This window comes from Podarcis raffonei, chromosome 10, assembly GCF_027172205.1.
Source record: "Podarcis raffonei isolate rPodRaf1 chromosome 10, rPodRaf1.pri, whole genome shotgun sequence".
Lineage (NCBI taxonomy): Eukaryota > Metazoa > Chordata > Lepidosauria > Squamata > Lacertidae > Podarcis > Podarcis raffonei.
In genome coordinates this window covers 68,442,489-68,459,036 of record NC_070611.1, presented here as the reverse complement: position 1 = coordinate 68,459,036, position 16,548 = coordinate 68,442,489, and the positions used below count along the sequence as shown (strand labels likewise).

General features: G+C 45.4%; 1 protein-coding gene across 2 annotated transcripts in view; it reads left to right on the top strand.

Annotated features, from left to right (window-relative positions):
- Positions 1–2,265: 2,265 nt before the first annotated feature.
- The window catches only part of LOC128422744 (TRPM8 channel-associated factor homolog), a 28,354-nt gene continuing 14,071 nt past the window's right edge, over positions 2,266–16,548 (top strand). Inside the window, exons 1-6 of one of the 2 annotated variants that reach the window (XM_053407171.1) lie at positions 2,266–2,842; positions 4,853–5,503; positions 8,761–9,411; positions 11,282–12,366; positions 14,453–14,547; positions 16,006–16,219. In XM_053407171.1, coding sequence (XP_053263146.1) covers positions 4,878–5,503; positions 8,761–9,411; positions 11,282–12,366; positions 14,453–14,547; positions 16,006–16,219 — 2,671 coding nt within the window. In that variant the 5' untranslated portion in view covers positions 2,266–2,842; positions 4,853–4,877. Of the gene's footprint in view, positions 2,843–4,841; positions 5,504–8,760; positions 9,412–11,281; positions 12,367–14,452; positions 14,548–16,005; positions 16,220–16,548 lie in introns of those variants that run through there. The other variant, XM_053407173.1, reaches the window with a different exon arrangement.

The window sequence follows — 16,548 nt, the reverse complement described above, 5'->3', positions numbered from 1 at the left end:
AGGAAGAAATGGAGGCAGTGAGAGATTTTACTTTCTTGGGCTCCATGCAGATTGTGACAGCAGCCACGATATTAAAAGACGCCTGCTTCTTGGGAGAAAAGCAATGACAAACCTGGACAGCATCTTAAAACCTTGCCAACAAAGGTCTGTGTAGTAAAAGCTATGGTTTTCCCAGTGGTGATGTATGGAAGTGAGAGCTGGACCATAAAGAAGGCTGATCGCCAAAGAATTGATGCTTTTGAATTATGGTGCTGGAGGAGACTCTTGAGAGTCCCATGGACTGCAAGAAGATCAAACCAATCCATTCTGAAGGAAATCAGCCCTGAGTGCTCACTGGAAGGACAGATCCTGAAGCTGAGGCTCCAATACTTTGGCCACATCAAGAGAAGAGAAGACTCCCTGGGAAAGACCCTGATGTTGGGAAAGATGGAGGACACAAGGAGAAGGGGACGACGGAGGACGAGATGGTTGGACAGTGTCCTCGAAGCTACCAGCATGAGTTTGACCAAACTGCGGGAGGCAGGGGAAGACAGGAGTGCCTGGCGTGCTCTGGTCCATGGGGTCATGAAGAGTCGGACATGACTAAACGACTAAACAACAAAAAAGTACTGTTGCTTCTGTTTCTGTTTCAATGAGAGGGGTTATTGGGAATCATTCTGTACAGAAACATGTTTGTACCTTTAAGAGCAGTTTCTGTAAGCTCTGGGCTGATTGGGTGCAGCTGGCCATGGCTAGAAAAGGAGAAAAGCTGCAGTTTGAACTCTGCCTGCAGGAAAAACACCCAAAAGCGTTGCTGTTTGTTGTTTTGAAATAAAGTCCTTATTTAACTTGGTTTTACACCGGTCTCATGGAGTCACAGTTTCTGTTCATCTGCCACCAGTGAAAAATCCCCCTCTAACAATATATACACATGCTGTATTTGGTATGAAGTTGTAAGTGGGATGGGGGAGGGGGGTTAAGTAGGCTCTGTGTTCCTGTTTTTGAAAACGCAAATAAAAAAATAAATAAAATTAAATAATAAAATTGCTTGTTCTGACCTTTAAACGGCCTCCGCCCAGTATACCTGAAGGAGCATCTCCACCCAGACACTGAGGCCCAGCTCTGAGGGTCTTCTGACGGTTCGCTCCCTGCAAGATGTGAAGCTACAGGGAACCAGGCAGAGGGCCTTCTCAGTAGTGACGCCTGCCCTGTGAGATGCCCTCCCGTCAGATGTCAAGGAGATAACTCTCTGAATTTTAGAAGACATCTAAATGCAGCTCTGTACAGGGAAGTTTTTAATGTTTGATGTTTTCAATTTGTTAGAAACCACCCAGAGCGGCTGGGGCAACCCAGTCCAATGGGTAGCATATAATTTTTTTTTTTTAATTATTATTATTATTATTATAGTGGTACTTCAGGTTACATACGCTTCAGGTTACAGACTCCACTAACCCAGAAATAGTGCTTCAGGTTAAGAACTTTGCTTCAGGATGAGAACAGAAATTGTGCTCCAGTGGCACGGCGGCAGCAGGAGGCCCCATGAGCTAAAGTGGAGTCTCAGGTTAAGAACAGTTTCAGGTTAAGTACGGACCTCCGGAACGAATTAAGTACTTAACCTGAGGTACCACTGTATTATCATCTCTCTATGACCATATCCAAATAAGGAATTCGTAGCCCCTCCCTTGACTTTTTGCTGCCCAATGCAGTTATTTTTACTCCAGCTGACATATGACTTGTCAAGCAGGTGACTTTGCAGCACACGAGCACTGGGTTCGTGTTCCCATTTCTTATTCCCATTGTTTTCTTAGTTTTACGAACGGGCTTTTGCAGTCTGCCATCCTGAGTACCGTGGCTGCAGCAGAAATCTGCTTAAATAAACAACATTAAACTATCAGAGATTATTTTGGCCACTTGCCCAGAAGTTCCCGGAACTACTTCTCGGACACGCTGGCGAGAAAACACGACTCTGGAACACGACATTTAATTCTGCCCTAAGGTACAGGCCAAACTGAGACAGCCGAATTGCAGAAAGAATAGCACTGTAAAGTGACACGCCGGTTCTGCTCACCTGACAGTTCCGAGGAAGGCATCAAAAGGACAACTTCCTGTGTGGCTCTTGCCAGGTATGTGAAACAGAGAAGCAGGTGTGCAACAGTGCTGGCTAGAAAAGAATCCTAGTACTGTATTAGAAAGGGAGCAACTAGCGCAAGCAAATTGCCTTGTCTGTTTTCTTATAGCAAAGAGCAACCAGTAGCCACGGCAAAAAACAAGGGCAATTTGAGGCTGCAATGATAAACACATTTGCAAGGGAGTAAGTTTCCATTGCGATAAGTGAGACTTGCCTCTGAACAAACTGACTCAAGATTGTCCTCCTTCAGCTACAAAGGACAGGCTCAGCAAGAAAACTTTCCACTGCCTGTGAAAATGTGGCAACACTTGCTCATTAGAAGCTTTAAGCTATTTCTTACATTCTGAAGGCAGCTAATAAACTGTGGATGAGTTTCATCTGCAAAGAAGAAAAAGGAGTGTCTTTAATTAAAAGAGAAAGAAATCAATGTAACTTTTTGTGTGTGTCATATGCTTTTCATTCCAGGTCGTTGACATGCAAAGTACAAATTTGGAACAGTTTAATCTTTCACTTTCACTTTTTACGGTCACATAGGGAAACAGACCGTACTAGCTCCTTGCACTCTGCATATCAGATTCATGCAAAAGCCTTACAAGAATTCAAAGCAGTTCTGAGCAACCTGCCCATCTGAAGCAGCGACTCAGCACCAGACACAGCTCTCCGCGAAAGCAGAAGAGGGAAAGCTCTGTCGCCACTGCTTTTCAGTTGCAAGTTTTGAGGAATCTTCTGGTAGCGGTAAGCCATTAATCCACTCATTCTTAAACAGCCTTGTAGATCCAGATTAAGGGACACGGGTGGTAATGTGGGTTAAACCACAGAGCCTAGGATTTGCTGATCAGAAGGTCGTGGTTCGAATCCCTGTGACGGGGTGAGGGATCTTTGCACCACGGCGCCGGATATTCTTAAGACGGCCCTAACACCTTACGCAGGGGTCCAAAGGCATGGCCCAAACCCAACTGAAAGTGTCAAAGTTAAGGAAGAAGCCTAAGAGGTGTTCTAGGGCGCAAAGCCGGATTTAGGTTTGATGAGGCCCTGAGCTGCTGAAGGTAATGGGGTCCTTTATATGCCCAGCTGTCCTTGGTCAACAACAAACTGTCACTGTTTTTTTGTGTTGAATATATGCTATATTGTAATTTATGGGCCTCATAGGTATCTAAAGCCATTTGCACATAACATTACTTTTATCAAAGTAATTTTTGAACTGAAATACAATTAAGAAGTAGGCTAGCAGGCAGGGCCCATTACTTACACCAGGCACCCCCAAACTTAGGACTACAACTCCCATCATCGCTAGCTAACAGGACCAGTGGTCAGGGATGATGGGAATTGTAGTCCCAAAACATCTGGAGGGCTGAGTTTGGGAATGTCTGACTTACATCTTAGGAGCCTACACAACACAAAACACTGTTGTTATGTAGGTTTTATTTTATTTGTCTTTTATCTTGAATTTTGGAAATGTACATCCAGTAGTTGTTTTTCTTTTAATTTTTTTGGGGCTCCCCAAGAGAGTGGGGCCCTAAGCTATAGCTTGTTTATCCTAATACGTAGATCCGGCACTGCTAGGGTCTAAATGCAAACCTGTTTGAGATCTGGATCTCACAACTCTGGGAATTAACCCTGAGAAACTTATACCCAGGAGAGTTGAGCAGACAGGAAAAGCGCTAATTAACAATCAACCTGACATCACTTTATTACATCAATGCAATATGGGGACAGGGGCACAGGTGGCGCTGTGGTGTAAACCATTGAGCCTTGGGCTTGCTGATCGGAAGGTCAGCAGTTCGAATCCCCGCAACGGGGTGAGCTCCCGTTGTTCGGTCCCAGCTCCTGCCAAATTATCAGTTCAAAAGAACGTCGAAGTACAAGTAGATAAATAGGCAGGAAGGTGAATGGCGTTTCCGTACACTGCTCTGGTTTCACCAGAAGCTGCTTAGTCCTGCTGGCTACATGACCAGGAAAAACTCTGCAGACAAACACCGGCTCCCTCGGCCAGTAAAGCGAGATGAGCGCTGCAACCCCAGAATCATCCACGACTGGACTTGGGGGTCCTTTAATATGGGGACAGGCCTTCAACGATGCATGGCAGCTTGTGGAATGATAATTTTGGGTGGAATGATAATTTTGGGTGGAATGTTAGATGTACCGTATTTTTCGGTGTATAAGATGTCCCCATGTATAAGACACCCCCCCCCATTTTGGGGAACTCCAAATTAAGCAAACACCCCTCAGCACTACCCGTGTGTAAGACGAGCCCCCATTTTAAACCTAATTTTTTGGTTAAAAAAACCTAGTATGGAAATGTGCTTTTGTGGAGTGGAATGTAGGGTGGTACAATATACACTTACACCTTGGAAGTTGAACTGAATCTATTCCCGAAGTCCATCTGACTTCCAAAACATTCAGAAACCAAAGCCAACTGGAAGTTGCAGAAGCCCCATCGGACGTTCGGCTTCCAAAAATAGTTCGGAAACCGGAACAATCACTTCTGGGTTTGCGGCGTTCCGGAGCCCAAACATTCAACTTGCAAGGCGTTCGGGATCCACAGTACAACTGCACATTGTTGCTTCTTGTATAAATGTGCGACAACAACAAATTTAAGAGAATGATCACACACACACACAAGATGGCTTGCTTGTGTACTTTATGTAGGTTTCACATGGGAAATATGTATGGACCTTGCAGGTGGACAGGAAATTTTTAACGTGTTTTCTTTGGGTGTGTATGTGTTATTTCTTGGTCTTCCAGTTCTGTAAGCGGTCCAGCAGTCTCAATGTCCCAGATGCACTCCAGAAATTCTTATTCGTCACTGGTGAAAGGTATTCAGTATTTTGATGTCACCGGGGGCTTCAACCCTTGCAAGCTCCTTCTCACCGGAGACCAAGCTTTCCCTGTGTTGGTGAGTACGAAGGGTAACGTACTAATAGCCGCATCCTGGTACGGGGCAGGCCGGATGGTGGTGACGGCGCATGAAGCCATGCTACAAATGCCCCAGTTCCTGCCGTTCATTAGAAATAGCCTAGAGTGGCTCAAGCCGTCCCCAACAGCAGAAGTGGGCGTCCATCGGAACATGGCCACTCTCTCTGATCTGCTGCTCAGGAATTCTGTTCAGGTGCATCCAAACGCCAGGCTTGGAGACTCCTTTGGGGTCTACTGTATCAATGCCTATGACGACACACAAGCTGGCAGCCTTGCTCAGTTTGTAGAGAGAGGCGGGGGTCTACTCATTGGAGGGCAGGCCTGGCATTGGTCCTATCAACATGGAAAAGAGAAGGTGCTGGCTGAATTTCCTGGCAACCGGGTGATTGGCATGGCTGGAGTGTACTTCACCGCTGCTGTGGGAGACAACGGAGTATTCCCTGTGCAACAGGATATACCAGAGGTTCCCCCAAGCCCTGAGTAAGTATACCTCTTTATCTCCATTTATTCTTCTTGGGAGAAGAAACAATGCTACAGTCAAACTTTGGTTCTCAAACGGCTCCCTTTTTTAACATTTTGGCTCCTGAACGCTAAAAACCTGGAAGTAACTGCTCCGGTTTTCGAACGATTTTCAAAAGCCAAACGTGGTACACGGCTTCTGTTTTGAGTTTCCCTATTGTATTAAGGCTTCCATTTTCAGTTGTCGAATGTTTCAGAAGTCTAACAGTCTTCCAAAGCAGATTACGTTTGACAAATGAGGTTTGAGTGAAAATTTGTTTGAAATATTCCGTCCCTGATATCATGTCACAATTTGGGATGACCAACAGATAGACCCAGCAAGATTCATTATGGGGAAATTACCCCCTCCCTATTGGTGCATACGGAGAGGAAGAAAACCATAATGAATCTGCCTGCCCCAAATAATCAGAAAAGCGAAAACTTATCCTAGCTGTCAGATGCATTATGGGCCCTTAAGCAATGCCAAAATAATGACAACATACACACCCATTTTTTGTGTGATAGAATGCGTATAGAGCGCATAGATATTCTTTTAAAGCATAATCTATCCTAAGTATAAATTTGGGGGTGGGGAACGACCTACCTGCCACATAAATAGGTTATAGCCCTCAGCAGGGCTTTTTTCCAGCCGGAACTTGCCGGAACTCAGTTCCAGCACCTCTCAGGTGGGCTCCATTGCCATTATAAGGGCAGCAGTGATGGTGCTGGAAGTGAATGACTGTCAGACTTTGAAAAGCTGTTATCAAGGTCATCATTTGCAGATATTCACAGACACACGGCAATTCACAAACAAATTCAGGTATAGAGAACCCAAGGCTGGCCAGTTTATTTTGACAATTGAGGGAAAACCTAATCAAGATGTTTTATAGATGGTGCTTAACTCCTACCCAAATAGCTAAAATGTTTAAGACAAAAACAAATCTGTGCTGGAGGTGTGGTAAAACAGAGGGGACCTGTGAAAAAAAAAAAGCTTCTGGAACGCAGTGTATGACGAGCTTAAAAAAAGGTTTAAATATAACTTTATGAAAAATACAGAAGCTTTTCTACTAGGGATAATGGACACAGGCACAGCAAGAGATTCCTCTATGCCACAGGAGTGGCAAGGATCCTAATTGCTAAAAACTAGAAAGAAGAAACTGTGCCAACAAAAAAGGAATGGCAAGATGTTAAGAGTATATTGTACTGGCTAGATTAAGAGAGGCAATTAGAGATCACACTAGACAAGAGTTTCAAAAAGCATGGGGGAAATGCAGAGAATACTTCACAAAACAGTGTTTTGATTAATGTCTGCAGGAGACTTTGTGGATATTTAAGTTATAATTAGAAAAATCTTAATAATTATTCATAAAGGAAACAGTTTATAAGAAGTAAATAAGGAGGCCAGATACAGGATAAAGGAAGTCTTTTATTTGGTTGTTTGTATTGTTGTATGTTATGCTCACTGTATGTTATGTTCACATTTAATGAGGGTAGATTTGTGTATTGGGGGGTTTGTGTTATGTTGTAAATAAAATTCCAATAAAATTAAAATTATGGCATTGCCATTGTAAGAGAACAACGGAGGCGTTCATGGTGAGTTCCGGCCCCTCTTTGCACAAAGAAACAGCACTGATCCCCAGGACGATGCCCCAAATAAAATTGGCTTCTAAGCACCAGTACTGTAAGCTCTGTAAGTAGGGCGTTTTTGAGGCTTTTGCTCCCCTTATTAAGAAACACAGGTTTCACTCCAAAGTTTTCGTGGGAAATAGTGAAGGATGAGCATCCCCATGCTCTCTTCGGATAAATTAAGAAATCACCTAAGTTATTTCAACCTGAGCTCCCTCTGCAGTGACTGCCCTTCAAAAAAGTAGGCGTTTTGTCCAGTGTTTAAAAAATAGGGTAGAAAAGCTATTTTGACACATGGCTCCTGGAAAGTCTAGCAACCATTTTGTCAAGGGTGACTCTTGCTGCATTGAGAAAAGAGGCACTTTCTTACTTGAGTCGGGGAGGGAGGAATAGGCTGCACCCTCAGCACCAATTTTATTCTTAAGTCTGAGTCACCACACATGGCGAAAAGACTCCTTGAAGCTTTTGCATTCTGACAATCCTCAGCCTCCTGGCTAATTCTGAACACTGGTTTTGTCCGAATCAATCAGGTCAGAGCCAGTGTGGTATAGTGGTTCAGAGCGGTGGACTCGTAATCTGGTGAACCGGGTTCACGTCTCCGCTCCTCCACATGCAGCTGCTGGGTGACCTTGGGCCAGTCACACTTCTTTGAAGTCTCTCAGCCCCACTCACCTCACAGAGTGTTTGTTGTGGGGGAGGAAGGGAAAGGAGAATGTGAGCCGCTTTGAGACTCCTTAAAGGGAGTGAAAGGCGGGATATCAAATCCAAACTCTTCTTCTTCTTCTTTTTCAATGGGCTTACGAATCTATTAAGGACACACCAAATAGGATGGAATAGCTCCATTAATTGTTATGGAGGCGGCAGAGACACAGGAAGGATGGTCCAAAGACCAAGGGCTGGGCAAGCTACCTTTTACCCCACTGAATTTTTTCTCAAGCTAACTGCTGCCTGGGTATTAATATAGCAGAGCTTAACAAGTATATGCAGTTGCACCTTGGATGCCCAACACCCTGGAACTCAGATGTTTTGGCTCCTGAACACTGCAAACATGGAAGTGATTGTTCCGGTATGTGAATGTTCTTTTGGAACCTGAACATCTGGTGGGGCTTCTGATTGGCTGCAGCAGCTTCCGGCAGCCAATCAGAAGCTGCAGTTAGGTTTTCAAACGCTTTGACAGTTGAACGGACTTCCGGAACGGATTCCGTTTTACTTCCGAGGTACAACTGTACAGGGAAGAGCCAAAGGAACTGAAGTCTGGTAAGATTGTACATTTTTAGCAAGGTTTCATGGGGAATTACAGATGGATATTGTTATGTACTGAAGTTCTCACCCTGGGCCAGCAGGGGGATACTGTAGTTAGTTTTCACTCAGGTCTACATATGCAAATAAGGGACTGAAAGTGACATTCAGTGATTGGATAGTTACAGAAAACGGTTACTGTTGCCTTCTAGTGGAACTCTATATAAGCAGGCTGGCTGAACCCTTCAGTTCAGTTCTGTTCTGGCCTGTGAATAAACAAGAGCTGTTTGAAGAATCGCTGTGTCGTCTGATATGTTCACCCACAACTTAACAGATATTGCAGGTGCAAAGCTCATGCTCTTTTGTCCTCTCAGATACACCTGTAGACCAGCATTCCCAACAGTCCAGACGGAGTCCAGGAAATCTTACGAATCTTTGGTGAAAGGTATTGAGTCTCTGGCTGTCACTGGGGAGTTCAATCCTTGCGAGCTGCTTCTCACCGGAAACCAAGCTTTCCCTGTCCTTGTAAGTCCCAACGGGCAAGTACTAATAGCCGCATCCTGGTATGGGGCAGGCCGGATGGTGGTGACAGCTCACGAATCCATGCTGAAAATGCCCCAGTTCCTGCCATTCATTAGAAATAGCCTGGAGTGGCTCAAGCCATCCTCGACGGCGCAGATCGGTGTCCACAAAAGGCTGGATGCCCTCTCTGAGTTGCTCCTCAGTAGCGGTGTCAAGGTGCACCCAGATGCAAGGCTTGGAGACTCTCTTGGGGTCTACTGCATTGACGCTTATGATGCCACGCAAGCTGATGGCCTTGTACAGTTTGTAAAGAGAGGCGGGGGTCTGCTCATTGGCGGACAGGCCTGGTACTGGTCCTATCAACATGGAAAGGGGAAAGTGCTGGCTGAATTTCCTGGCAACTGGGTGACCAGCGTTTCCGGGGTGTACTTCACTGCCAACATGGGAGAGAATGGGATCTTCCCGGTGCAAGAGAAAATGCCAAAGATTCCCTTGATCACCCAGTAAGTGCACTATTTATTGTCTGTTTTATTTACATATGTCTAATGCATACTTTTTTCTTGGTTTTATATAATTTTAACTTGAACTGTTTCAAACATTAAAATAAAAGGTTCATTCAAACCTTCGGACCTCCTTTTCTCACTACATCGGTTCCATATTTAAAATAATGTATTCTGCATCTTTTACCCTTATCCATCTATTATATATCTATAGTTACCATAGTTAATTCCACATTACAAGTGTCATTATATCCCTGCCAATGATTTTAACTGTTTATAGAGGTCTTTTAAATACAGTGGTACCTTGGGTTACAGACGATTCAGGTTACAGACTCCGCTAACCCAGAAATAGTACCTTGGGTTAAGAACTTTGCTTCCGAATGAGAACAGAAATCGTGCTCTGGCGGCGCAGCGGCAGCGGGAGGCCCCATTAGCTAAAGTGGTGCTTCAGGTTAAGAACAGTTTCAGGTTAAGAACGGACCTCCAGAACGAATTAAGTTCTTAACCCGAGGTACCACTGTATATTAAAAATTTACTCCAGTCTTTTAGGAATACTTGATCTTCCTGGTTTCTGACCTTTCCCATCAGTTTACTTTCATAGGATGTAATCAAGGTGGTGTGAAGCAGACAACTGTAAGAAAATAACATCTATAAATATCTGTAAAACATAATTAAAGACATCAGTACGACATCAGTTGATAGTGCTTGGTTAAAAAGTGGAATTCGTATTGTGAAGGCCTGTCTAAACAGGTCAGTTTTCCGAAGATGTCTCAAAGAAGGCGTCTACTGGCAGGGAGTTCCACAGGGCAAAGCCTGCCACCTTAAAGGCTCAGACCCTAGTGAAGGTCGACTGGACCTCAGAGGTGTGTGGGATCGCCAGAAGTGAAGCACTGGAAGACCTGAGCGATCAAGGCAGAGTGTAGTGTCTCAGATGGTACATTGGGCCCCAGTTGTTTAGAGCTTTGGTGAATTAATACAAGAACATTGAACCCAGCCTGGTAGCAAATCACTAGGCAGGGAAGCTCTCACAATAGCCAGGTGACATGCTGCCAGTAGTCTGCTCTTGAGAGCAGTCTGTCTGGGTGCTAAATTCTGCACTAGCTACAGCTTCTGAACCAGATACAAGGGCAGCCCCACATAAAGTGTGTTACAGTAATCAAGCCTTGACGCTTCCAATGCACGAACCACTGTGGTCAGGCTGTCATGATCCAGGAACAGAATACCACCCCCAAGACATTGAGTATTTAAACTTAGTATGAAGTGTTTAATCTTAACACTGCATTTGTTTGTCACGAATGGCCTTAAATTCCAAGGCGCTCCATTGTCCTGATAGACCGCAGAGTTGCAGGAGCCTATTGGGAGTTGGCACATCTGGTTCCAATATGTCAGGCAGAGCCAAAAGTTCATTAGCAAAGAAAACTTTTGACTAAGGATTTTCAGCTTCATTACAGGGGGGGAAAACTTCAGAAAACTTAGCAGACAAGAAGGGTAGGAAAACAAAAGCCCACTGAGCAGAAGCTTAATTTTACTGTTTACTATCGAATCGGATTGTGGCCATCAATGTTTGGTGTTTTATTATGTTTTTATATGTGTTGGAAGCCGCCCAGAGTGGCTGGGGCAACCGAGCCAGATGGGCAGGGTATAAATAATAAAATATTATTATTAGCCGCACATGGAATTGCCAAAGCAATGGCTTTGGTTTCAATGCAATGAGCCTCCAAGTGTTGGGACCCCCAAGATCATTGGCTAAACTAAGAGGCCTTGATAGAATCCAAAACATTAGGAAGGGACCGAGTTAGGCAATAATGATTCAGATGATCACACAGGAAGTGATAACCTCGTTTAAAGGATTACCGATTCTTTTTTTAAATAGGCATGGATTAGACATTGAGGGTGACTTAAAGACTCTTCTGAATGGCGTGACAACCTTCTGTTTTAAGGGCATGATCCCTTCTGAACTGCTTATCCATGGGAATCTGGCATTTCCAGTGGGCATAACTGATTCTTTCCAGTGCTTTGCTGGAGCCGCCCACTACGGCAGGGGACGTGTTGTGGTCTTCTCCCACGAAGGAATGCTCAACAGACAATCCATGAAAACTTTCCTCCTCAACGCCATCAACTGGGTTACTGCTGGAAAGGGAGGGAAAGTTGGCGTCGGAGACCAACTGAAGGAACTTTACTCCATGTTAAATCAGGCTGGGGTCCCTTGTGAGCTAACCGATCTTAAGCCTGGCTTGAGCGTGTACTGCTGCAACGCCTACAGTGACCAAGAGAAGGAAAGAATCCACGAATTCGTCTCTGAGGGAGGTGGTCTCCTCATCGGTGGACAAGCTTGGTACTGGACTTATCAAAATCCCACCGCCTGCGCCATCGCACAATATCCAGGAAACAAGATACTGAAGAAATTTGGAATTGGGATCACCGGGGAGTGTATCAACCTACCTGGTGAAAGCTACCCAGCGAGACAGGCCGGTGCTGTTGCTTCGAGCTATCACTTCCGCAAAGCGCTCTTCCAATTCAAGGAGCACATTCAGAGCAAGCAAGCTCTGCAGCCTCCATATTCCTCATGGCTCAAGAAGCTAGGAAAAGACTGTGCCACATTCCTGAGCATCCCCGCTACCGACTCTCCACCTCTCTCCTCGGTCCATGAGGATATGCTGCAGCTGATCAAGCTCGAGTTTTTTCAGCCGGAACTCACCAGAACTCAGAGAATAATGGAGGCGTCCATGTTGAGCTCCAGCACCTCTTCTTCTAGAAATCTTCTCTGCGGGATTTCTGGTGTCAGGGCAAGCAACCCAATTAAAAGCAACTCGGATGAAGCCATTTTAATTCAAATGGCATTCCTGCTCTACAACAATTTACCACGTTTTCAAGACCTAGTACCCCATCTAATTCAAAACCTTCCAAGCTATCCCACAGCACCTCCTCAAGTCATTCAGATTAATGGAATAAATGAGGGTGAGAGATTTTGTCGCTTTAAACCAGTTTGTTCCACAGTATATCTCCCTCAGGTGAATCTGTTCCTTTCAGATTGTCTGATTGCCTCCTTATCCGAAAATGGGTCGTTTTGCGAACTTGGCTCAGAACTCATTTCTCTCAGTTCCAGTCATGCTCCAAGTTGCAGTACAAAGCATCTCTCTCATTTATTAACAGTTCTCGCAGTGTCATAGGAGCCCCTGGCACATTTAAAGTGAGGGGGTTGCACACGTTGGCCTCCCCGCCCTGCCATTCCCAGGAGCAGCCAGTGAGGAGGGGGTGACCTTGCTCCTCCCCATCTCCCAGCAGTAGCTTTTCCACTGGCCAGGTGGGAGGGGAGAGGGGGCAAGGTATGGGAATGTTCAGGGATGAAGGGGAAGATATATTGTCTGATTATAGCCTTTCCAACTTGTGTAAACAAGTTCACAATTTAGCAGAGTAACATTCTCCTTTTTAAACTCGCAGCGGATGCGTTTGCTCAGGCTCGCTAAACCCTCTATAATAACCGTCCTGGTATTTTCCCCTTATTCCCTTATAAAAGATAAGACACGACACAGTCTTCTATAAGAATATAAAAAGAGTTTACTCACATTCTGTTCACAATCGGGTCCCAGAAGACAGACATAGCTTAGAAAAGTAACATACATCTGGAAACTACAGTGGCACTTTATTACATACGCTTCAGGTTACAGACTCCGCTAACCCAGAAATATTACCTCGGGTTAAGAACTTGCTTCAGGATGAGAACAGAAATTGTGCTGCGGCAGCAAGAGCCCCATTAGCTAAAGTGGTGCTTTAGGTTAAGAACAGTTTCAGGTTAAGAACAGACCTCCGGAATGAATTAAACCTGAGGTACCACTGTATCTTATAAGGAGACAGTCCCTTTGTCCTCTCTTGGGAAGCCAAGAGCATCTTTGGCTAAGCAGACGTTGCTTCTTCGATGCATTTAGTCAAACCGAGAGATGGCTGCCCTGCCCTGTGCTTTTGTCGTTACCTGCACAGGTGAGGCCACGCCCACCTCTAGTCACATGCAGAGGAAGTCTGTCCCACCCCAGAAGGAAACAGGAAGTTTACCTGCTGGCTGGACAAATATTCCTCCCCATGTGTAAACATGTTCACTCTAGGAATGTTGTACTTAACTACTCTTGTGTTTCACATCCCACACAAGGTTTTGGGGGAGAGGCTGGGGCTGTGTGGGCTCACCAGCTGTCAGGCATGCAGAGTCCTTCCCCCCTTCCATATCTTCACATGTAAGAATTAACAAGCAGTTGATAAGATTTATAGTCCTTTTATTGCAGCATCACGTTGTGAGCACAATCACACAGCTCTGCACAAGGAGGTCAATTGGCTGGTCTAATCCAACTTCCACAGCATTTTGGGCGCCAACAGGAAATCCCTCCCTACCTCTGACCCCTTTGCTAATACGTTCAGACCTCCGAGTCTGTGGTGAAGGTTGGTCCCCCATGCTCAATAGATGTCTCAACCAGCTACCCCCTTCCTTCTGGTTCTCGTCATTATCTCAGAACTGGGTAACTCCTCCTAAGTCATTCAGCTTCTCTCTCTCTTTGATTTTGAACATGCTGTGGACAAGGGGGGAGACGCTCCAGCTCTCCATCTGAGAGAAGCTGGTCTGCCATAGAATGCATCCCACAGTGCTCGCCTTCAGACCATTCTGACACCAGCAGGAGCAATGGATTGGCCACACTGGGGCGCCCGCACAGCCCCAACCTGCTGCTTGGAGGCCAGGTGTGCGGCAGGGCCTCTTGACATTGGCTGTTCCTGGCTGTGACACAAAGTAGCCACATTAGGCAAACTTGGATTTGTGCCCACATTTGGCTGAAATGTGTGCATGCAGCGCATTCATTCAAGAAGCAATCCTGATTATTTAACCTGGATAAATGAAAATATTAAGTAAAAGGGTTTTTTTTTTTTTAAAAAAAAGCAAACTGTGAGAGGGCTCTACAGAACAGGCTTCCTCAACCTTGGCCCTCCAGATGTTTTGAGACTACAATTCCCATCATCCCTGACCACCAATGATTCACCTCCATGTCTTACTTTGGCCTTGCAGGAGACGAAGCTTGGAGAAGCACCGGCCTTTATGTTCCTCCGGCAAAGACTGTCAGCTTACTCTTTCCACCCAATGCCATCAGTGCTCAGCTGCAGGTGATGCTTTTTAAACATCAGTCAGGGCTTTGACTACAGCTTTGAGGGAGCAACTGGGTTGAAACAATTAGCTCCTCAAATCTCTGTCAAGAGGATCGGGACCAGGCTGCTGGGAGGAATGGGGGTGGTTGATCATTTCCCCTGGTGCTGTTTTCTTGGTAACCCTTCTCCCTCCCGGTAGATTTCCCTATCAGAATAGGTGCCTGGAAACACTCCCCTGGGGACAGACTTGACCCCATCCCCTCTTCCCTAGCCGGTATTTCTGATTGATGTGTTATATTCCACTAACTTTTACTATTCAAGAGTATATCTACTGAAATCAATGACCATGACTGAGGTTAATTATTTCCAATGGGGCTACTCTGAAAAAAAGTTCGTTGAATACAAACCTTTATAACATTGGTATTTTACAAGTATAATACAGCACAGGATGAGGTGGATTACAAGGACAGGTGCAGAAAAATGCACCTTTGGGAGCCAAGCGTAGCACAACCAGGCCCCATCCCCCAGCTGAAGGGTGTTACGAGGTCTACTTCTTTGACCCCCAGGCTCCATCTCCCAACATGTTGTCTCTGCCTCCCAACTCACCAGGCTCCATTAATTTCAATGTGACTACTCTGAGCAAAAGTTAGTTGAATACAACCCTGTATATAATTAGTATTTTATTCATTGATTTAACTGTACACTGGGTTTTGATGGGATTGTTTTATTAGCCACTTGTGTTGGGATACTGCCAGGGAGACAAAGTCCATCTTAGCCCCAAGCCGGCTGCCAGACGATCCATCGATCTCCCGTAGACACGCAGTATCATCTCTTAGCGACACGAAGCCTCAGAATAGATTGCCACATTCTTAGGCTGGTGCACACTCTATCAGCAGAATTCACACAGCAAAAGATGCACAGCAGGAGAGCATATTTACAGTTTATTCAGCGTTGGTCAGAACAAAGAAACCATGACCGCCTGCTCCGGTCTGCTCAGGCAAGAAGGAAGGAAACGAAAGCAACGACACAACAGAAACATCCTGTGAGACAGGAAATACGCAGGCTGTGACACAAACATCCTGCTCCCTTTTAAGGTGGAACGGAAATATCCTAACAACTTGTTGTGGGACCTACAACTTTTACCTTTTGTTTTTTTACACCTTTGAGCACCAACCTGCAATTCCCAGCATGCCAGTCCCTCCCCCAACTAACCAATCTCCACTTCCTCACTCACAGAAAGACCTTCTTTGCCACCTATGCGCTTATCCCACCTCACAAGATTGCTGTGAAGATCGCGTGTGATTATAACCGAATTGTATCATGCAGTCCCTTAGATAAAGAGTGGAAAGAAAGGCAATCATTCCTTGAGTCTTCAAAAATATTCGGTGCCTTCAACAACAGCAGACCTTATCAACTGCCCCTTGGGGTTAATATTTTGCACCACCTGCTGGTTGAACCCAGTGTCTTTTTCTCCAGGTCCAGATTGGCTGCCATTCCGATGACCTGAGCAATGCTGAGAACTTGCTGCGTCCTCCAGTAGTGATCAGGCGGTTTAAAGTTACGAGTGAAAGAATGGAAGTCTCCAGCTTGTGGGGCGGCCTCTTGTACATTGTGCTGCCAAAGAAGTCTTCCGTGGGCACCATATCAGTCACCGTTGAAGGGGCTTCACTGGCTCCTTATTTCAAGCATGGTAAGGGGGCTCCCTTTGAAAGAAGCAGGGGAGGTATTTCATGAGATCAGAAATCTGTTTGAATTAAGATGTGCAGGAACCCAACTGCATCATTATGTTCTCGCTAAACAGGGCTGCCTTCAAATGTCTTCTTAAGGTTGTATTGTTGCTTATCTCCTTGACTTGCGGGTCACGTAACTCCATACCTTCCAACATTTCTCTGATGAAAATAGGGATGTCCTAAGGAAAAGGAGGGGGACGGGGTGGTGCTGTGGGTTAAACCAGAGCCTAGGACTTGCAGATCAGAAGGTCGGCGGTTCGAATCCCCGCGACGGGGTGAGCTCCTGTTG